General features: G+C 42.9%; 2 protein-coding genes across 3 annotated transcripts; one reads left to right on the top strand and one right to left on the bottom strand.

Moving 5' to 3' along the window:
- The first annotated feature begins 2,186 nt into the window (after positions 1-2,186).
- jam2a (junctional adhesion molecule 2a) lies at positions 2,187-16,011 on the top strand. 2 transcript variants are annotated; one of them, XM_029740385.1, is made up of 10 exons: positions 2,189-2,527; positions 6,472-6,648; positions 6,918-7,067; positions 7,200-7,387; positions 12,650-12,752; positions 14,400-14,507; positions 14,643-14,655; positions 15,183-15,254; positions 15,587-15,620; positions 15,896-16,011. In XM_029740385.1, the coding sequence occupies exons 1-10, from the start codon at positions 2,479-2,481 to the stop codon at positions 15,932-15,934; spliced, it is 933 nt and encodes a 310-aa protein (XP_029596245.1). In that variant the 5' UTR covers positions 2,189-2,478; the 3' UTR covers positions 15,935-16,011. The 2 variants fall into 2 exon arrangements, with proteins under 2 accessions (XP_029596246.1, XP_029596245.1); XM_029740386.1 differs by lacking the exon at positions 15,183-15,254 and having other exon boundaries at positions 2,187-2,527.
- A 1,804-nt stretch (positions 16,012-17,815) lies between these two features.
- Positions 17,816-22,369, bottom strand: atp5pf (ATP synthase peripheral stalk subunit F6). The gene is made up of 4 exons (XM_029740387.1): positions 22,232-22,369; positions 21,647-21,817; positions 18,677-18,804; positions 17,816-17,928 (listed from the first exon to the last, which is right to left on the bottom strand). The coding sequence occupies exons 2-4, from the start codon at positions 21,814-21,816 to the stop codon at positions 17,900-17,902; spliced, it is 327 nt and encodes a 108-aa protein (XP_029596247.1). The 5' UTR covers position 21,817; positions 22,232-22,369; the 3' UTR covers positions 17,816-17,899.
- Positions 22,370-22,608: the final 239 nt, after the last annotated feature.

The raw sequence follows: 22,608 nt of genomic DNA on the forward strand, positions 1-22,608 counted from the left end.
GTTAGTGAGAGGAATGTAATGTAAATTCCTGGTTTATGTAATCCGTTATCAATTCGATATTTGAATTAACGAATGATGGGATAGGCCTATATGCTTTTGTAAAATATAGCTTGGACTATAAGCCTGTACAAGAAACATTCACAATGGATTATTCCACAACCATACAATAAAGTTAAAAACTGAGATCGCTAAGGCAGTAACGCTGCGTGGGTAAAATCACTGTGGAAGCCCCCCAAAAAGCCATATCGCAATCTATGTGTGATGATAATTGCGTATTTTGCTCTATAACCTGTTAATTCATAGTCTTGTGACCGTGATACATAGGCCTAAAGACCGAGACAATAAGAAAATGGTGGCAGATTAAATAAACCACACCTTTGTTTTATCACAAAACCAGATAGCAAACTCTGTCCAGCATATTGCATGTAGTAACAGACAATTGCATGGTCAAGCAAGTTAATGTTTCCAACATTTTCAGACCACTAAACAACTATTGATTTAGAACCATGGAGTTACCGCAAGTCGCAAAGAAAACAGGAGCTGCCGCCACTATTCCAGCACCATTTCACCTTCAACATCATCAAATCACCTCTGCTTAGTCTAATACAGTGACAACTGAAAGATACCAAAAACTATTTAGTCCAATCAATGTAAGCCAAATATGTGGCTGTCCATGGTGCTGATTTCTGTGTGTGCCCGTGTGTTCGTGCAATTAGAAAAATATGTTGACTGACTCTATTAGAGAAATGCCATCCTCCTCTCTCTCATGTAGACAAAATGGTCTATCACTCTGTCATACAGTACATGCTTTTATTTTTTGTTGTCCTAGGCTACCTGGCTTAAACGCTTGCTCACTAGCCTAACTTCCATTCATGGGCAACGTTAGCTAGTTAACATTAGCCTTCTACATCTAGCTACAGATTGAACTTCCATCCTCTCAGGCCAGTGGCACAACAATGTATGGATTAATGGTTGGATCATAATCACCATTATGATCACTGGCAGTACGGAGAATTATGTAAAACCATGAGTCTAAATCCCTATGCATCCATGGCTAATTAAGGAAAGGGCCAATTTTAGCTAGCTAGCTGGCCGCTGGAGGACAACAACGACATGCAACAATTCAAGTTATGTAATTTAAGTATGCTCTCAATGGTTTTGATAGGAGTGATGCCAAAATCCAAGCTGGCTTCCCTTTTACACTTTTTTTTGGTGCGCCACACAGTTGAGCTCTCTCAGTTTAGCGCAACGCTCAAGGGAGGCCAGATGCTTGCTGGCTTCCCTTGCCTTCAATGCTACGGGCAGCAACAATATACTCGTTTGGACCAGACAGCATCAGATAGTTGGCCTACACATAGAGACTGAGAGGCGCTGTTTCGCTCGCTCTGTTTTCTCCTGTAAGATACATTCAGCCTCTTGCGAATAGAAGGAAAATTATGAAACACTAGAGAGACGAAAGATCACCTGGGGGGCGGCCCGTCAGGAAGTCCAGGATCCAGTTGCAGAGGGAGGTGTTTAGTCCCAGGGTCCTTAGCTTAGTGATGAGCTTCGTGGGCACTATGGTGTTGAACGCTGAGCTGTAGTCAATGAATAGCATTCTCACATAGGTGTTCCTTTTGTCCAGGTGGGAAAGGGCAGTGCCGGTACCCCCTGACTCTGTACCGGTACCCCCTGTATATAGCCCCACTATTGTTATTTACTGCTGCTCTTTAATTATTTGTTATTCTTATTTCTTACTTTTTTGGGGGGGGGGGGATTTTCTTAACTGCATTGTTGGTTAAGGGCTTGTAAGTAAGCGTTTCACTGTAAGGTCTACACCTTTTGTATTCGGCGCATGTGACAAATACATTTTGATTTGATTTGTTCCGACAATCACACCTGGCAACAGGTGTCGCTTCCTATACCATTGGTGGTGGTCCTCTTTAATGGTAATTCATCAAAATGTCTCAAAGTAAATAGCATGTCGTTATGCCAGGGTAGATAGGATGTAAGTGCTGAGACTATGATGATACATACTCACAAAAAAAAAACAGTCATCAGTGCAGTTGGCCATTGTTGGCGCGTTGCGCACGATGGACAAGTGTAGTGCGCGTCTTGGACACAGCGTTGCGCTCTCCGCATTCCTTCTCCAGGAGTCCCCCACCAACTCGCTTCCTCGCCCCACCAAACCCCTCCCTACCATAACATTAGAATAGTAGAGAGACCGTCTAAAGTGACTGAGTGGACAGCCACTCTGCAGCCGAATGCCCTGCGGCTAGTGTAATAGTTTACAGAAAGTCCCGAAAGTGCGACTTCTGAACCGCCGGCGTGCTGCCTAACTGCTCAGGAAATACTACTGAGTTTTGAAACATCATTTCCCCAAAGGAGCGACGAGATTCTGGAATTACTGGAGTTGTGGACAAGTGCGGGAATAGGTTGTCGCTCAAGAGCAACTCATCTTTCGAGGAAGGACAGACTTTTGAACAGCAGGAGTTCAGGATGGAGAAAGCGTCACTGTTTTTGCCCCTTGTCATTCTACTGATACAATGTAAGTAAACTTTTGCATTTAGGTTATTCTGTATGGTAATGAGTAATTCGTGTGTGTGTTTGTTTACGTACTTGTGGGCGTATTTAATGCATGTTGGGGTTGATCTGTATTGGTGTTCTTGATAATTAAATTACCGTCATCCCTATTGCTTTTCTATGTGTAATGCCATGTCAGCTGTTTGTGTTTAGAAAAAATAAGCCATTTTAGATAGGAAAATATTGATAAAGCACAATTTAAAAAATATATACATTATTATTGTGATCTTACTGTGTTGATGCTTCTAGTGCTTCACACACAAATAAAAAAAGGGGCCAGCACTTCTTTCGGTTGCAATTGACTTCACTTATTACATTTAAAGTGTATTTAACTAAGCAAGTTGGTTAAGAACAAATTCTTATTTACAATGACGGTCTAGGAACAGTGAGTGGGTTAACTGACTTGTTCAGGGGCAGAACGTCAGTTTGTTTTACCTTGTCAGCTCCGTGATTCGACCTCGCAACCTTTCTGTTACTGACCCAACGCTCTAACCACTATGGCCGTACTAGAGTTTCCAACGTTGCCGGTCTTTCGTATACAGCCTTCCTCACTGTGTGTGCGCCTTATTGCGATGATATTGGACTACATGCAACTACAGAAAACAGATACGGACCACTAATGTGGCCTTAAGTTTTTGTTGGAAACAGGCCAGTCTAATCTGGATGCGGGCAACCCAAGGGCGGGTACCACCAACTTTGATAACAGCAGGTCACCATATTGTCCCATCCCAAATGGCACTCTATATTCCCTTTATAGTGCACTACATTTTTATCAGGGCACATAGTGCTCCGTTCGAAAGTAGTGCACTACAAAGGGTGTCATTTGGGACGATTCCATGGTGTCAGTGAGATGCCAACATTTAGCAAACAAGCCCCCCACCACCACCACCACCCCTGACTGGCACAGCTGTTCCTGACAGGGCAGTGCAGGGTTACACGGATACAGAGGGGCTTTGTTCTCCTTGGAAGACACACACACATTCTCTCTGTCTCTCTAGATCACTCTCTGTCTGGAAATGGATGTCCTCTTAGATGCTAATAGATGCCTAACATATCAAATGCTCCTAGCACAGATTTAGTGTTCAGTTGTAGTTTATAATAATAGGTAATTGGTGGTGGGGGGGTTCAATTCCAATTGAAGTCACTCAATTATGAAGTATTTGCATTTAGACATTTTTTATAGAAGTAGCATCTCATTTTCCGTTTATTGCAAAGTCATTTAAAATAAATGCCCCTTTTTTAAATTCTTGAATTGGAATTGTAGTTTTCTTCGTGAATTGACTGACTTCAATTTGAATTGACTTATCTTCTGTCTCTCTCTCTCTCTCCCTCTCTCTCTTTGTCCATCCAGCCAGGGAGAGACAATGCTCATCCTCAGAGAGAAAGAGGGAGTGATGAGGCACACACACACTCCCAACACAGCTGCAGTGATAACAGTGTTACACATACTCACAAAGTAACACAGACAGCAAGCAGGGAGGGACAAAATACACAAGGCTGCACTTTTACCGCCTACTGTACTCAAACATCTGAAGGACAATGTGAATAGGCAACATGAGTCTGCAGTTTGAATTCATACTGTACTTACGCACATCAAACGAGAGATAGCATTCTGCCACTGATAATGTGTAGGCCTATGTACACCTAATTGCCTAAATACTCATAACTAGGATTCAGAACGATAATTCAAAATCAATGGGACACACATTCAGTTTTTCCGTTTATTTCCTGTGAATCGACTAGATTGAAATTAAATTGAGTATGCTTCATTGTTTGCTTCATTGTTTTTCAGCGAGCAAGTTGTTTACGTTTTGTTTCCCAACTTTTGCTCTGCTGTCCTGGCCATTTAAGATGGCCACCTCCACCCTGAGAGGACCTGTATATCCATTATCACTTCCTGTGCCTCTCCAATGCCTTTGTCTCACTTTGGCCTCCATTCTTTCCCTCAATTCTTCCACGTAGACCCGGTTTGCGTCTAGATTCCCTATATAGTGTTCTACTTTTGAACAGGGCCCATAGGGCACTATGTAGGAAGTGGGATACCATTTGGGACGCACTCCTGCCCTTCAGTGGGGGGAAGCAGGAGACCAGGAGGATTGGTTAGGACCTTTCCTCTGCCCCACCCCACCCTCTGGTCCACTAATAGAACCACAGGAAGTTGTGCAACAAACAGAAGCTAACGAAACAGGAAGCTAGCGAACTGCTAACAGTGGGGAAAAGCAGGAGACCAGGAGGATTGGTTAGGACCTTTCCTCTGCCCCACCCCACCCTCTGGTCCACTAATAGTGCAACAAACAGAAGCTAACGAAACAGGAAGCTAGCGAACTGCTAACAGTGAATGACTCATTTGGTTGTTGACCTCAGTTAAGTACAGTGTAGACCAGTGGGTTCCCCAACCAGGGGTACTTGGCCTATCCAAGGGGGTACTTGATAAGACTCATGAGCATGGGCTCATGAATGCACACGAGGGGGTACTTCAGGGGGACTCTAGGCAAAGCAACAAAATAACTAGGGCTTTACAATGATGGTGAAATGTTGGGGTTAAGTGGGTTAATAACTTTCTAGAATCATAGAGGGTGCACAGAGGGACATGTCAAAATGCTGAATTATGGCACTTTAGCAAGTGTTATTCATATAATAAAAAACCCAGTGGTGTAAAGTACTTAAGTAAAAAGTACTACTTAAGTAGTTTAGGGGGTATCTGTACTTTACTATTTATAGTTTTGACTACTTTTACTTCACTACATTCCTAAAGAAAATAATGTACTTTTTACTCCATACATTTTCCCTAACACCCAAAAGTACTAGCTACATTTTGAATGTTTAGCAGGACAGGAAAATGGTCCAATTCACACACTTATCAAGAAAACATCATTGGCCATCTCTACTGCCTCTGATCTGATTAATCACTAAATATAAATGCTTGCCCCTGGCTATCCGTAAATAAATAAATAAAACGATTCAATTGTGCCATCTGGTTTGCTTAATATAAGGAATTTGAAATGATTTATACTTTTACTTTTGATACTTAAGTATATTTTAGAAATTACATTTACTTTTAAAACTTAAGTATATTTAAAACCAAATACTTTTGGACTTTTACTCAAATAGTATTTTACTGGAGGACTTTCTCTTTTACTTGATTCATTTTCTGTTAAGGTTGCTTTTACTCAAGTATGACAATTGGGTACTTTTTCCACCACTGAAAAACCTGATTTTCTCCATGGGGTATAGTATATTTTAAAAGGCTCTTCATTTACTATAACAGGCTTTAAAAATTCAATATTGGTGCACAATTTCTACATAAGATGTCAAAAGGGACATAAAAGGCAGTCTTTTCATGGAACGACCCACATATTAAGTGTGTGTTGTACATAACGTTATTGTACCAAACTGTGGTCCAGTTAATCTCCCCCACACACACATACATATGCACATACACACGCAACACGTGCTCCTCCCTCAATGGTTGGGCGTTACCCGGGCGACCTGTGGACAGCAACAGGATGACAAAACAATAATCCTGACCCCTGCACCAATCAACCGACAGGAAGGGATGCTCCTATTTCCTGTTCCTGTCTAGATGTACATGTTCAACTGGAGCGACACACAGACACAGCCAGCCAACCAAACAATCAGCCATGAGTCTTCATGCTCCACTGTCAATCTGGTCCAGAGGAAAAACTGGTTCATAACAGATATAATTGGTTCATACAACATTCACAACTGGTTCATCATAACTGAATATAACTGGTTTATAACAGATTATAAACTAGTTCATAACTGATTCTAATTGCTTTATAGCTGATTTATAACTGCATTAACGTGTTCATAACTGGTCCTCCATCTTACAACCCTTTCCCCCAACCCCATATGTGGCACCTCTCTCTCTCTCTCTCCATCCCTCAGGCCTCCCCATTGTCCCTGTTACTGTGTCAACAACCACGCCCAAGGTGGAGGTCCATGAGAACTCTGATGCGGTTCTGAGCTGTGATTTCCGGACAGAGAAGGAACAGAATCCTCGAATCGAGTGGAAGAAGAAAGGAACAGATGTATCATTTGTTTACTATGAGGGACACTTCAGAGGTGATTGGCTGTCCTGGCACATTTTCTTCCATTGCTCTCTTTCAGTCTCATTTAATCCCTGTCCAGAGCCCATCTTCAGACTCTCAGATTTCATTTACTCTCCTCACATGAGGGAAACACATTTTAAGAGCTTCATCAACATAAAGCTGAATGTGATGAACATTACAAAGACATTTGTATGAGAAGTTACCAGATGGTTGATGTTAGTTTAAGTAGAACTTTTGTTCTTAAGAAACCACATCTGTGTTGACCGGTTTCCACTCTCCCAGGAGCCTTTGCGGGGCGTGCCAGGATCAAGGGGGCAACGGTGACCCTACAGAGGGTGACCCAGAAAGACGCAGGCGAATACCGCTGTGAGATCACTGCCCCTCACGACACCATCACCCTGGGGGAGACTAACATCACCCTCGAAGTCTTGGGTGTGTACCACATCATCTGTCTGCCTGACTGAGTGTTCTGAGTGTGTCTGTGTGTTGTCTCAGACATGCTGCCCGTGCTGTTTGAGCACCCCCTTAAACCCAGCTGACATTGCGGCTGTACCCTCCTCACAGTGCCCCCCCACACCCCATCCTGTGAGATCCCCAGCTCGGCCTTGACGGGCTCTGTGGTGCAGCTGCGCTGTAGGGACCAGCAGAGCATCCCCCCAGCCACCTACTCCTGGTACAAAGATGACAAGCCTCTGACCCCCTCCCGCATGGCCAACGCCACCTACCATCTCAACCCAATCACGGGCATATTGGTGAGATACTTTTTAAGAACAGTGTATATACAGTCGTACCATTGATGCTTTGGCACGATTTACTCAATGTACAGTGCATTCAGAAAGCATTCAGACCCCTTCCCTTTTTCCACATTTAGTTACGTTACAGCTTTATTCTAAAATATATATTTTTTTAAATCCTCCTCAATCTACATACAATACCCCATAATAACAAAGCAAAAACAGGTTTTTAGAAATGTTTGCAAATGTATTACAAATAAAAAACAGAAATACCTTATTTACATAAGTATTCAGACCCTTTGCTATGAGACTCAACATTGAGATCAGGTGCATCCTGTTTCCATTGATCATCCTTGAGATGTTTCTACAACTTGATTGGAGTCCACCTGTGGTAAATTCAATTGATTGGACATCATTTGGAAAGGCACACACCTGTCCATATAAAGTCCCACAGTTGGCAGTGCATGCCAGAGCAAACACCAAGCCACGGGGTCGAAGGAATTGTCTGTAGAGCTCCGAGACAGGATTGTGTCGAGGCACAGATCTGGGGAAGGGTACCAAAACAATTCTGCAACATTGAGGGTCCCCAAGAAAACAGTGGCCTCCATCATTCTTAATTGAAAGAAGTTTGGAACCCCCAAGACACTTCCTAGAGCTGGCCGCCTGGCCAAACTGAGCAATCGGGGGAGAAGGGCCTTGGTCAGGGAGGTGACCAAGAACCCAATGGTCACTCTGACAGAGCTCCAGAGTTCCTCTATAGAGATGGGAGAAACTTTCAGAAAGACAACCATCTCTGCAGCCCTCCACCAATCAGGCCTTTATGGTCAAGTGGCCAGACAGAAGACAATTCTCAGTAAAAGGCATGAAAGCCCACTTGGAGTTTGCCAAAAGGCACCTAAAGACTCTCAGACCATGAGAAACAAAATTCTCTGGTTTGATGAAACCAAGATTGAACTCTTTGGCCTGAATGTCAAGCAACACATCAAGGAAACCTGGCACCATTGCTAAGGTGAGGCATGGTGGTGGCAGCATCATGCTGTGGGGATGGTTTTCAGCGGCAGGGACTGGGAGACTAGTCAGGATCAAGGAAAGATGAACGGAGAAAGTACAGAGAGATTGTTGATGAAAACCTGCTCCAAAGCGCTCAGGACCTCAGACTGGGGCGAAGGTTCACCTTCCACAGGACAACGACCCTAAGCACACAGCCAAGACAACGCAGGAGTGGCTTCGGGACAAGTCTCTGAATGTTCTTGAGTTGCCAAGTCAGAGCCCGGACTTTAACCCGATCGAACATCTTTGGAGAGACCTGAAAAATAGCTGTGCAGTGACGCTCCCCATCCAAATCAAATTGTATTGTATTTGTCACATGCACCAAATACAACAGGTGTAGATCTTACAGTGAAATGCTAACTTATAAGCCCTTAACCAACAATGCAGTTTTAAGAAAAATAAGTGTTAAGTAAAAAATGTAAGTATCAAGTAATTAAAGAGCAGCAGTAAAATAACAATAGCGAGGCTATATACAGGCAGTACCAGTACAGAGTCAATGTGCGGGGCCACCGGTTAGTCGAGGTAATTCAGGTAAAATGTACATGTAGGTAGAGTTAAAGTGACTATGCATAGATAATTAACAGGGAGTAGCAGCAGCGTTAAAGAGGGGGGGCAATGAAAATAGTCTGGGTAGCCATTTGATTAGCTGTTCAGGAGTCTTATGGCTTGGGGGTAGAAGCTGATAAGAAGCCTTTTGGACCTAGACGTGGCGCTCCAGTACCGCTTGCTGTGCGGTAGCAGAGAGAACAGTCTATGACTAGGATGGTTGGAGTCATTGACAATTTCTAGAGCCTTCCTCTGACATCGCCTGTTATAGAGGTCCTGGATGGCAGGAAGCTTGGCCCCAGTGATGTACTGGGCCGTACGCACTACCCTCTGTTGTACCTTGCGGTCGGAGGCCGAGCAGTTGCCATACCAGGCAGTGATGCAACCAGTCAGGATGCTCTCGATGGCGCAGCTGTAAAACCTTTTGAGGATCTGAGGACCCATGCCAAATATTTTCAGTCTCCTGAGGAGGAATAGACTTTGTCGTGCCCTCTTCACAACTGTCTTGGTGTGTTTGGATCATGATAGTTTGTTGGTCATGAGGACACCAAGGAACTTGAAGCTCTCAACCTGATCCACTACAGCCCCGTCGATGAGAATGGTGGTGTGCTTGGTTCTCCTTTTCCTGTAGTCCCCAATCATCAACCTGACAGAATTTTTCGAGGATCTGTCAGAGAAGAATGGGAGAAACTCCAAAAATACAGTTGTGCCAAGCGTGTAGTGACATCCCCAAGAAGACTCAAGGCTGTAATCACTGCCAAAGGTGCTTCAACAAAGTACTGAGTAAAGGGTCTGAATACTTTAAATGTGATATTTCAGTTCTTTTTTGCAAGCAAAACATTTCTAAAAAGCTGTTTTTGCTTTGTCATTATGGGGTATTGTGTGTAGATTGATGAGGGGAGAAAAAAACTATTTAATAAACCAATTAGGCACATTTGGGCAGTCTTGATACAACATTTTGAACAGAAATGCAATGTTTCACTGGATCAGTCTAAAACTTTGCACATACACTGCAAAATCTAAATTGCGCCTGAGCTGGAATAATACATTATGGCCTTTCTCTTGCATTTCAAAGATGACGGTACAAAAAAAATACAAAAAAACGCATGGCTTTTTCTTTGTATTGTCTTTTACCAGATCTAATGTGTTATTCTCCTACATTCATTTCACATTTCCACAAATTTCAAAGTGTTTCCTTTCAAATGGTATCAAGAATATGCATATCCTTGCTTCAGGTCCTGAGCCACAGGCAGTTAGATTTGGGTATGTCATGTTAGGAGAAAATTGAAAAAAGGGGTGGATCCTTAAGAGGTGTTAATCCATTTTAGAATAAGGTTGTAACGTAAACATTTTTGGAGAAAGTCAAGGGGTCGGAATACTTTCCGAATGCGCTGTATGTGCCAGTAAAGCAATTTGAATTTGACAGAATGAGGGCCCAGCCACACCCACAGACTGTGTTACATAGGAGCCACACTAGGGCATCGAGATTTTATTTTTACCTACTTCACTGGATGTGTAATTTTTGGCCAGCGAGAGCAATGTGCAAGGTCCTTTATCCTATTGTGAGCTGCGGGGAAAAAAATGAAAATAGAACAAAAGTATAACTTCACCTACAGCTCACTTACGCCCAAGTTTCATTGCCATTAATAGGAGCGCCTCACGCTCTGTACACTGTAAGTTATTCATCCGATGTAGCAGGCCTCCATTACAGACTCCAATACATGGAAGTATAACCAACCACTAACACAGTATATGATAATACAAACCTCAGTAGGACACTGAAACCTTAGTTACAGTTCAGACCAACAGTGGCTACCTCAGAAATCAAATCAAATTTTATTGGTCACATACACGTGGTTAGCAGATGTTATTGCGAGTGTAACGAAATGCTTGTGCTTCTAGTTCCGACAGTGCAGCAATATCTAACAAGTAATCAAAAATGTCCATAACACCTACCTAATACACACAAATCTAAGTATAGGGATGGAATAAGAATATATACATATAAATATATGGATGAGCAATGACCAAGCGGCATAGGCAAGATGCAATAGATGGTATAAAATACAGTATATACATTTGGGATGAGTAATGCAAGATATGTAAACGTTATGTAAAGTGGCAATATTAAAGTGACTAGTGATACATTTATTAAAGTGGCCAATGATTTCAAGTCTGTATGAAGGCAGCAGCCTCTCTGTATTAGTGATGGCTGTTTAACAGTCTGATGGCCTATTTTTCAGTCTCTCGGTCCCAGATACACCTGTACTGACCTCACCTTCTGGATGGTAGCAGGGTGAACAGGCAGTGGCTCGGGTGGTTGTTGTCCTTGATGATCTTTTTGGCGTTCCTGTGACATCAGGTGCTGTAGGTGTCCTGGAGGGAAGGTAGTTTGCCCCTGGTGATGCGTTGTGCAGACCTCACTACCCTCTGGAGAGCCCTGCGGTTGTGGGCGGTGCAGTTGCCGTACAAGTTGGTGATACAGCCCGACAGGATGCTCTCAATTGTGCATCTGTAAAAAACTGTGAGGGTTTTAGGTGACAAGCCAGATTTCTTCAGCCTCCTGAGGTTGAAGAGACTATGTTGCGCCTTCTTCACCATACTGTCTGTGTGGGTGGACCATTTCAGTTTGTCCGTGATGTGTTCGACGAGGAACTTAAAAGTTTCCACCTTCTCCACTGCTGTCCCGTCGATGTGGATAGGGGGATGCACCCTCTGCTGTTTCCTGAAGTCCACGATCATCACCGGCCCAGACGGCTAGGGATGCCGTCTGGGCCGTCAGCCTTGCGAGGTTTAACACGTTTAAATGTCTTTCTCACGTCGGCCACGGAGGAGAGCCCACAGTCCTTGGTAGCGGGTCGCGTCGGTGGCACTGTATTATCATCAAAGCGGGCAAAGAAGGTGTTTAGTTTGTCTGGAAGCAAGACGTCGGTGTCCGTGGCTGGTTTTCTTTTTGTAGCCTGTGATTGTCTGTAGACCCTGCCACATACATCTCGTGTCTGAGCCATTGAATTGCAACTCTACTTTGTCTCTATACTAACATTTGTTTGATTGCCTTGCAGAGGGAATAACTACACTGTTTGTATTCGTCCATATTCCCAGTCTGGGGTTTCCATGGTTAAATGAGGTGGTTCGCTCATTCAGTCTCTGGTTAGGGTAGGTTTTAATAGTCGCAGTGGGTACAACTTCTCCTATACACTTCCTTATAAATTCACTCACCGACTCAGTGTATAAATCAATATTATTCTCTGAGGCTACATGTCCCAGTCCGGGTGATCAAAACAATCTTGAAGTGTGGATTCCGATTGGTCAGACCAGCGGTTATTAATAGACCTTGTCACGGGTACATCCTGTTTGAGTTTCTGTCTATAGGAAGGGAGGAGCAAAATGGAGTTGTGGTCAGATTTGCTGAAAGGAGGGCAGGGGAGAGCCTTGTATGCATCGCGGAAGTTAGTGGCAGTGATCCAGTGTATTGCCAGCGCGAGTGCGACAATCAATATTCTGATATAGGTCACTTCCCTTTGGTCAGACATCAACCCATATAGACCCTTAGTTCGGAAGCACACTGGTATACTCTAGACCAATTGCAAAAAAACGGTACAGGTTCTGTGCATCATATCATCTTCCTCTCTCTTTTTCTTTCCATTGAGCCCTCCATCTGTCTCTTTCCCTCTCCTCTGGCAGGAGTTTAAGACTGTGGCGAGAGGCGACACGGGACAGTACAGCTGTCTGGCATCAAACAAAGTGGGGCCGCCCAAGATGTGTGAGGCTAAACACATGAAGATAGGTGAGTGTGCGTGCATGTATGCAAGTGTGTGTGTGTAATTATGAGAATGATTGTGGTTCATATTAGTGTAGTTTTGTCTTTCCACAAACTGGCGTGACTCTCGTGCTTCAAACCACATTGATATGGTCTATAACCAACACAGTTACAATACCAGAGCTAGTGTTATGTCTTGTAAAATCCCAAGATTAAACAGTACTGCGAGGGGCACGTTTTTCTATACAGGCATTTGTCTATGGAATAGCCTCCCCCTGGAGATCAAGCAAAGAAAAAGTGGAAATAGCTTCAAAAACCAGGCAAAGGTTTTCATTTGGATAAGGTTGTCTAAGTAAGAGAAACCACTACACTGCCCCTTGTGCCCCCTACTGCTGGTCAGGTGTATTTATCTGAAGGATCGGTATGATCTACAATGAATAGATTGATTTTTAAGGTTAGGGAAAGGTGCAGTGAATAGTGCCACTTTTTAGGTTGTCAATATAAATTAATGTATTTATGGTTGTTTGTAATTTTGTCTTGCCTTTTTAATTATTAAATGTGTTATTGTTTTTACCATCTGGGACCACTTTGGAAACAAGCGTTTTAATTAATACTTTCAAGTGATATCCTCTGGGTCCAGATTGTACATTTTGTTGTATATGTCTGTTACACAAAATAAATTAAATTGTGAAGTGTAGGTATATAGGCATACAACTGTACAATTGGTCTTCTAAGCTAAGGAAACATTAGAACAAATGGTACAACATAAACAGTAATGAAAGAAATAGAAGTTGTTTTTCAAAAAGATAAACAAAAAAGAAAAGACCTCTTGAATAACCCCCAGAAGGATAACCGAGCCGTGGCTTTTGTGGAGCGATAGGTAACGATGCATCAAGGGTGACTTGTCGATGTGTTCAGAGGGTCCCTGGTTCGAGCCCAGGTTGGGGCGAGGAGAGGGACAGAAGCAACACTGTTCCACAAATATCTTAAGGTCATACTTTTCTCTCACTTGTTCAAAGGAGGCAAAGGCCCCCACTAGGTACAGATCCCTTATGGCATGGATCCGAACTTCTCCCCAGCGATCAAAATTATTAAGTTGGAAGGGGCAAAGGAAGGATTCCTCACTATCGGGAGCAGCAATGACACTGGTCTGAGGTCAAAGAGTACCTTAACTTGCTTCCAAATACAGATTGTGCTATGTGCAATGGGTTTGTGTCTATAAAGCGATTTCCCAAGGCGTATAAGGGACATCATCACTGCACCAATGGAGTAGGGGAAGCAATCCTCATGCTCCATGTCAAGCCAAAAGTATGACACAGGTGCGTCATCGAGCCAAAACGTGGCAGGGTTTTTAGCTTTAAATAGGGAAGAGTACAGTTTTGTAATTTCAATCCCCAGGTGGGTTCATTTTTTCTGAGGAAATCTTAAATGGGAGATGTTTTAACCAAGAAGGGTCCTGCACTCAAACAGCCATTAATTCACTTATTCCAATTGATTCTGTAGCCAGAGAAGGTACAAAACAAATGAATCAGATCCAAGATATCTCCGATACTGGCTTGAGTGTTGGTTATATAGAGGAGAATGTCATCTGCGTGTAGAGAAATGTTATTAGAGGTGCCCTCAGTATTGTAACCAACTAGCGTGACTCTCAAACTCTCTCACTCTCTCTTTCAGAGGATGTAAACATGGCAGGGGTCGTTGCTGCGGTCGTGGTCATCTGTCTGGTCATCGCCATTTGTGGCTTCGGGGGGTACTATGCACACCGTAATGGCTACTTCAGCAGTGAGTCTGTCTGCCCCTCTCTCTGTCTGTCCATGTACATACAATATGTCTGACTCTCTGTTAGAAAATATCATTTGCACTCACTTCCTCTTACTTTCTGTCTCCACTCTCCTCTTCATTTCTATCCATCTCCAGAACACAGAGGAAGGTAAGAGTTGTCCTTAAATCCATGAACAATTATTAAAATACAGCGACGACACCCTGCCACGGAATACATCTGCATTGCTGTGTAACTACCACTGACTAATAGAGGTGTGTGCGTTTGAATGTTCCGAGTGAGTTCAGTAGAGAGTGACAGGTGTGATTGAGCCCAGCGATGCAAGCCTGTCTCTTCTCACAGAGAGAGACACGAACAGGTGTTTTATGACCCAGTTAGGAAAAACTAGGTTTGTTATTTTGACTGACTGACTCTAGATTAGGCCAGTTAGATGACTAGGTATATTATCATGATTATTTTGAATGAATTACAAATAATACCAATAATGAGTCATTGTTTATCTAGGGAAGTCACATTGTGATTGACATCTCTTTTTCAAGTGAACCCTGACTGCTAATTAACTTCCCTCTCGGCTGAATTGTGATTCGCTTACCCCCTCCGTGTGGTCGTGTTGTTAGTAACCCTGAGCATGGATTGTGAACCTCATCACCCCCTCACTCAACTTTGACCCCCCCCAGGTCCTTTTGGATCCCTCAGTGTCATGGTGTGGCCCACATCAGCAGCCAGGACCTCCATAGAACAAAAGACAAGTGAGTCTGAACCACAGACAGACCGAGTAATAGATTTAAAAGTAGACAATTTAACAATTGACAATGAACAGGACTTTATATAGAAGCACACTGTTTGTGTGCGCTTGCGCGTGGACGTGTGCGCCCAGGAGTCCTTTACAGAAAAAGTTGCCCTTTCCGCTCCGCTCCATAGGACCGTGTCCTGTGCTGTGTTTGATGTAATGGTGTTCTTTGATAGATGCCAATGTTTTTACTGAGACCACAGCTGCATCACATTTAGGAAACTCCCTCCCTCTCGCTCCCTCCACTGTGTCAAACAATCCATTGTCTTTATAAATGCCTCTGTCTTCCAGGACTAATGCCAACTACAACCCTCCACCCCAAGATGTGAGTGTTTTTCCTCAGATTTTCTCTGTTGATGTATTCATGGATGGGTATTATGTTCACAGGAAATGTTGACTTGAGCATTACCCCTTACATGTGACATTTTCTAGATAACATTTTATAACCATATTAAAAGACAATATGATCATTTCTAGTAGAATTCTCTTGGCAGTAGTAGTAAGTAAAATTCTCCAAATGGTTACTAATAATGGAGAAAAAGATCTGAATTGCAGTAGTTCTGACTGAATGAAAATATGCTACTGTTTTCTCTCGCTCAGCCTGCGGACTTCAAACACACCCAGTCCTTCATGCTGTGAGGACCGCGACAACCCCCTGGAAGACACCACACATACCAGCATCATGACAACACTGGAGTAGTTTTATTCGACCCAAATGAATAGCTCTAAGAATAGTTAATCATTTTTGGGGGACTGACCAACCCTGCTCTCCTCACCCTTGTGGATGGATAGCAAGGAGGGACAGACAACTCTGCGTAGAGGCCATTTATTCCTCCTGTTTTGCTGTCCCTGGGCCTTCAATGCAAGCCTATTATATTAGTCACATGGTACTCTACTCCCCTCTGGTGGCCAAGTTGTTAAACTACAGCCTATCGCCATCTTGTGGTGGACCCATGGAATTACGTCCCACACATGCTCACTTCCCCCTCAACTGGCCAAAACATGAACTACCTAAATCTTATTTTATACCAAAGACTTGAACATGGCATCTGAGTGTGATATACTGTACATATTTTCTGATGGTTATTGGATAAGCATTGATGTGAACTTAAGGGAAAGTTGTGGATACAAGGTAGCCATCACATTAGGCCTCCCGAGTGGCGCAGCATCTCAGTGCAAGAGGTGTCACTACAGTCCCTGGTTCGAATCCAGGCTGTAACACATCCGGCTGTGATTGGGAGTCCCATAGGGCGGCGCTCAATTGGCCCAGCGTCGTCTGGGTTTGGACGGGGTAGGTCGTCATTGTAAATAAGAATTTGTTCTTAACTGACCAATCCATTTTCTTCTGAGGGCAGTACTCGCGTAGACCTCATTCAGTCGGTTTGGATTTTTATTTAACCTTTACTTAACTAGGCAGGTCAGTTAAGAACAAATTCTTATTTACAATGACGGCCTACCCCGGCCAAACCCAGACGACGCTGGGCCAATTGTGCGCCGCCCTATGGGACTCCCAATCACAGCCGGTTGTGATACAGCCTGGAATCGAACCAGGGTCTGTAGTGATGCCTCCCCACTCGGGAGCCCAAAATTACATAGTCGATGTCCTCGCCCCCCCGTTAGTCTAATTAGCATACAGGTAAAAAAAAATAAAAAATATCCACATCAAAGTCCATCTGTTTTAAGATGGAGAAATTGTTTTTTTGGATGGGCCGCGCCCCAATAATAGTAAAGCAGTGTTGGTCAGAACAGGAGACATCCCGAAAAACACCAGAGATCACCACAAGTCTTATGGATTGCCTCCTCCATTTTGAATATTGGCCATCCACTATATGCCTTTCAGAACAGTGCAGGAAAGGAGACACTTTGGGATCGATTCAATCCGTAATGACGAAGTTCAGTGCTATGATTGAAATTAAAAGGCGATGTTCCTATTTTCGTAGACTTCCTTCACGTTGAACGCTGCATAATGTTGGCTCAATCATAAATTACCTTTACATTTCAATCGTGCAATAGCGCTGAATTTCAGCAATACTAATTGAATTGAGACCTTTGAGATGGACCCCTGCTCACCCGAAGATGCCTACATTTTCTGTGATGCCCAGTGCCTTTCAAAAGTAGTTGTTATATTCTATCTAGGGGCTCTTTTGTAAGTGTTTTCTTGTTTTGTTTAAGCTAAAGTATTATTGTGCTACTGCATTTTTGTCTAATAGTGTATGTTTCTTAGGCTATGGATGAAGGGGTTGCTGTAAGTTTATTCTTTGTAAGATGCTTATTCAGTATTAAAGATTTTCTATCATAAACTTTTTCAATCATTTCTCGCCATGTAGCCTTCTCCCACAGCCGCTGGAACAGGGTGGAGTGCCATGAGTCAGGCGAGCGAGACTGTACTGTAACGTCATCATATGTTATCATTCAAAATCAGTAAATGATCAAAAATGCAAGCATGTAAGGTTGAACATGGTTTGCAAAATCACTCTTATTATAACCCCTTGACTGATTAGCGTAAGAAAACAAATGTTCTCACGTTTAATCCAACATCATTTATTAAATAGTACATTATAGTGGTGACATGTAGGACAGAGACAACGTCATCATGGCCAGTGTTCACTTGGCCACTTCCTGCAGCTGGGGCTCTGGAGAAGAGAGAAGGGAGATTGAGTAATGCTGGGTCGTATTCATTAGTGCATACCGTAGTAAAACACTTTGCAAAACAAAAACAAGCGTTTATTGTTCCGGTAGTTCCTTTCATGTTTTGTGTGTGTGCGTGTGTATATATATATATATATATATATACATTTATTTTTGGTGCCTAATGAATACAACCCTGGTTGATGGTGAATGAATTCTTTAAAACCACCCGTGTCAAACTCATTTCATGGAGGGCTGAGTGTCTGTGGGTTTTTGCTCCTCCCTTGTACTTGATGAATTAAGGTCACTAATTACTAAAGAACTCCCCTCACTGGCTGTCTAGGTCTTAATTGAAAGGAAAAACACGCGGACACTAGAACCACCATGGAATGACTGACACCCCTGCTTTAAGCATAGAATGAGTAAACTACGTAGGGTGAGACGGTGGTATTACAGTTTAGTCTATGACCAAGCAACCAAGAAATGCTTCTACTGCAGTAGAGCTGGGTGACATCCATATCACAATAAATTGACAATTATTACAATAATGACAAATCAAACACATTTGTTCAAATGAATTTACACCCCAGTTACTTTTTCTATTACACTTTAAATGTCGTAGCTATCTATTGTTCCATTAGCAATCGCCCATATTATTTCAAACATCACATTTCTCTACTGTAGGCAACTTGTCGTTATTAATGATATCAGTAAAACGTCTGATCCCAGCTCTATACTGCAGCCTTAACGAACCTGTAAATTTGAAGTCAGGGAATTTGGTGAGGTCACCGGTCCCGTATAACCTCTGCAGTTTGGTGATCTCCTCTGAGACACCCTTTTCGTAAGAGGGGCCTGCATCAACAATCCCACCTGCTGCAGCCCTGGAGAAAAGAGAAAGATGGGGAATGAACCTTTAAAACAACACTAGCATAGAATACACTACTCTGTTGTTTAGGCCTGACCCCATTTAGTCGACTGGTCGACCGATAGTTCTTTATTCGAGCAGTAGCAAAAATATATATAGTTGTGTAGAAGACACCGGTCTGATTTGCCCCTGTGAGTGGACTAATCCATTGTGGAGGCCGTGGGGATGGCACAGTCCATCACTCTAATACATGTGCTACTAAAATTGTATATGGTTATATTATATTATATAAGAACAATGGTGCAACAATAATGAAAAATATGTTTTATAACAAATTTGCTTTCTCCCGCGTTGGCTAGTGGTCGCTGTCCACGGTTCTGAAACACGCCGTTGAATTGGCACCTTTTCCTAGACCATGTTGCTATGTGCATAATAGCAAAGTTAACGAGCATATTTGTGTTGAACAATGCAGCGGAGGCAGCAGCAGAATGAGGAGACGACAAAACAGCCCTTGCCTTATTGTGTAAGAAAAGTGAGGAAACCAACGTATTTAGGTCTAGAAATCAGTAGCCTTACTATTAAATGTGCCTGGCTTTATAAATCATTCATATACAGTGCATTTGGAGAGTATTCAGACCCCTTCACTTTGGAGCTGGTTTTCATCAAGGACCTCTGTACTTTGCTCCGTTCATCTTTCCCTCAATCCTGACTAGTGTCCCAGTCCCTGCCACTGAAAAACATCCCCACAGCATGATGCTGCAACCACCATGCTTCACCTTAGGGATGGCGCCAGGTTTCCTCCAGATGTGACACTTGGCATTCAGGAGTTCAATCTTGGTTTCATCAGACCAGAGAATCTTGTTTCTCATGGTCAGAGTCCTTTAGGTGCCTTTTTTTTTGGCTGTAATGTGCCTTTTACTGTGGACTACCACTTTTACTACCATAAAGGCCTACTTGAGGGAGTGCTGCAGAGATGGTTGTCCTTCTGGAAGGTTCTCCCAGCTCCACAGAGGAACTCTGGAACTCTGTCAGAGTGACCATTGGGTTTTTGGTCACCTCCCTGACCAAGGCCCTTCTCCCCCGATTGCTCAGTTTGGCCAGGCGGCCAGCTCTAGGAAGAGTCTTGGTGGTTCCAAACTTCTTCCATTTAAGAATGATGGAGGCCACTGTGTTCTTGGGGACCTTCAATGCTGCAGAAATGTTTTGTTATCCTTACCAAGATCTGTGCCTCGACACAATGCTGTCTCGGAAATCTACGGACAATTCCTTCAACCTAACGCCTTGGTTTTTGCTCTGACATGCACTGTCAACTGTGGGACCTTACATAGACAGGTGTGTGCCTTTCCAAACGATGTCCAATCAATTGAATTTACCACAGGTGGACTCCAATCGAGTTGTAGAAACATCTCAAGGATGATCAATGGAAACAGGATGCACCTTTAATCTTTTCTTTACACTTTTCTTCCTGTAGAACAGCCCCTCTGATATTATTTATTTAGTGTTTACACTGTTCCAAATTGGCAGAAAAATAATAATTATAATAATAAGTAATGTCATTATCATTAGTAGGGTGAGTTTAGCAGCATTGTATAACCACCATTGAGCTGTAGGCCTAAGAGCGCATCCTATTTAGTCCTAATATGTTAACTTACTTAGGCCTACATTTGAAATACTTACTGGATACTGTATCAATCCTTCATAAGTTCATGTCATCAAAGCATATGAGTCATTTATGATTTCGTTTTAAAATAAAGCGAACCTTGAATAATTAGCTTAAACAATAAATAAACCGTTCTAGTCGAGTTTATTTGTCACGTCCTCTGCATCCATTTTGCTGCCACGGTGTTCGGAATTTGTTAGAACCAATTTATTGATGTGATTATGATATGATATATTATGATATGCTATAGATCAGGCCCTATAGGTCACGTGCGTGCGATGCTTACGTGTCATGTAAAGAGAGCAAGTGTTGAGGGAATGTTTTTCCTAAACAAATGAGGGATTTCGGGCAACAGAACTTTTCAGTCAGAAATGGCTGTAATTATGTGGCAGCTTAAGCAACAGAGACAGCACGAGAAACACTGATGTTCTGTGGTGGTCACTGCAGCAGGGAGGAGACAGAGACAACGGGTGCTAGTCAAAGTCACTCGCTGTCTTCTTTTTTTAACACAGCAAGTCTTAGCCCAGCCTGGCACAATCATACCAACTGCTGGTCGGACTCCCTCTAGTGATTTGTGTGTCTTAACTATTTAACCAAACAGTGTGCTTAAAGCATCAGACAAGCTCAGTGAATATAGTTGATTTGGCTAATGCACAGAACAGGCAAATCTTGGTCGACCAAGATTTTTTGTTGTCGTCGGGGACAGTCCTACCGTTGTTGCAGTGGGTGAGCTCAAGAAACCACGTAATTATAATACCCTATAATGAGTCAGACATATATAAACCTATCAAAACACCTTCAGCATTCTACGCTTTTCATGGATCTTGCCATCTAGGCATATAGGGACATGTTCAGAAGGTGCACAACAGTGTGGAACGTTCAGATAGAAATATATTATGTAGCATGAACACGACTCTGACATGTACTGTATAATCAAGAATCAAGTCTGCTAGCTCTGTTCCCGACATTTTTATTTGCAACGTCCCACAACGGTCGCCTACTGAACATATGGCCCAGCCTTCTGCAAATAGCTCTGCAGTGCTAAAAGGACGTGCAGACTCCCTGCCACCATCTCTGACATGACATCACGGGTCATTCCACTTACGCCTAGCTAATTTATAGCCTACCAACATGAATAAACAAGTAAGTTAGCAGTAGTGACAGTAAGACAAATAGTGCGGTTATTTATCGCACTCACTTGCTCTTGGTGCTGTAGTCGCGGATCTTGTCTAGGAATAGTTTCTGGATAGGGTCCAGGTCCTTGGCCCGGTTGAAGAGGACAGCAGACAGGCCGAAATTCCTGCGCAGTGTCAATGACCCCGCTGAGCGGAACAACGAGGACAGCCGGAATAGTTTATGAAGAGCCATACTGTCAGACAGAGAGAGGGACAAATGACAACTGTTAAGTTCGACAGTAACGCTACCAAACTAGCTAAACTGAACATGAATATTACTGGCGAAAGCTAAACAGTGCGTGTACAGTAGCTAGCTGAAGTTAACGTTACTAGCTAGTTAACGGTTCCTAGCAAGCTGGATAGCTGACGGCGGTAACGTGGCTGTGGTAACTAGTGGAAACCCAACCCTGTGCATATCTTCCATACACCCATCTGAAGCAGCAACAAAAACATGACACTAGCTAACTTACAGTATAGTATTAGTCGACTCTCTTACCGGCTGGCTATGACTTGTATTAGCATGAAGATAACGAACATGTACGATTTGGCGTTAATACAATGAAAACGATTATAATGCGTTTAATTCTGCTAAATAAAACACCACTCACCTTGGATTTGACACTCGTTCACAGTGATTACTTCCAATGTGATAAACCGCTGTGCATTGTGGCTATTTTTCAATAGGTCGTGTTCTGGAACATCAACGTGCGTCCTGGCTGCGCATCTCTACAGCGATGTTCTTTTCAGCACTACACAGTTTTTTTTATCATAGCAATGTGCACAGCTTTCATATCACTGACATAATAATGATGCTTTATTTGCTACCTTATTTGGTATTTTATTCTGAAATGAAAATCAAACTAGTCAACGCCTTGAAGGTGCATGTCTTTGCCCCTGTGGCAAAGCAACAACTGTCACACAAAAAACATACTTGCTGGATTTACACAAATGATTTCGTCTTTCCCTCAACTTCTTTGTACAGTCC

Source organism: Salmo trutta, chromosome 39 (genome assembly GCF_901001165.1).
Source record: "Salmo trutta chromosome 39, fSalTru1.1, whole genome shotgun sequence".
NCBI lineage: Eukaryota > Metazoa > Chordata > Actinopteri > Salmoniformes > Salmonidae > Salmo > Salmo trutta.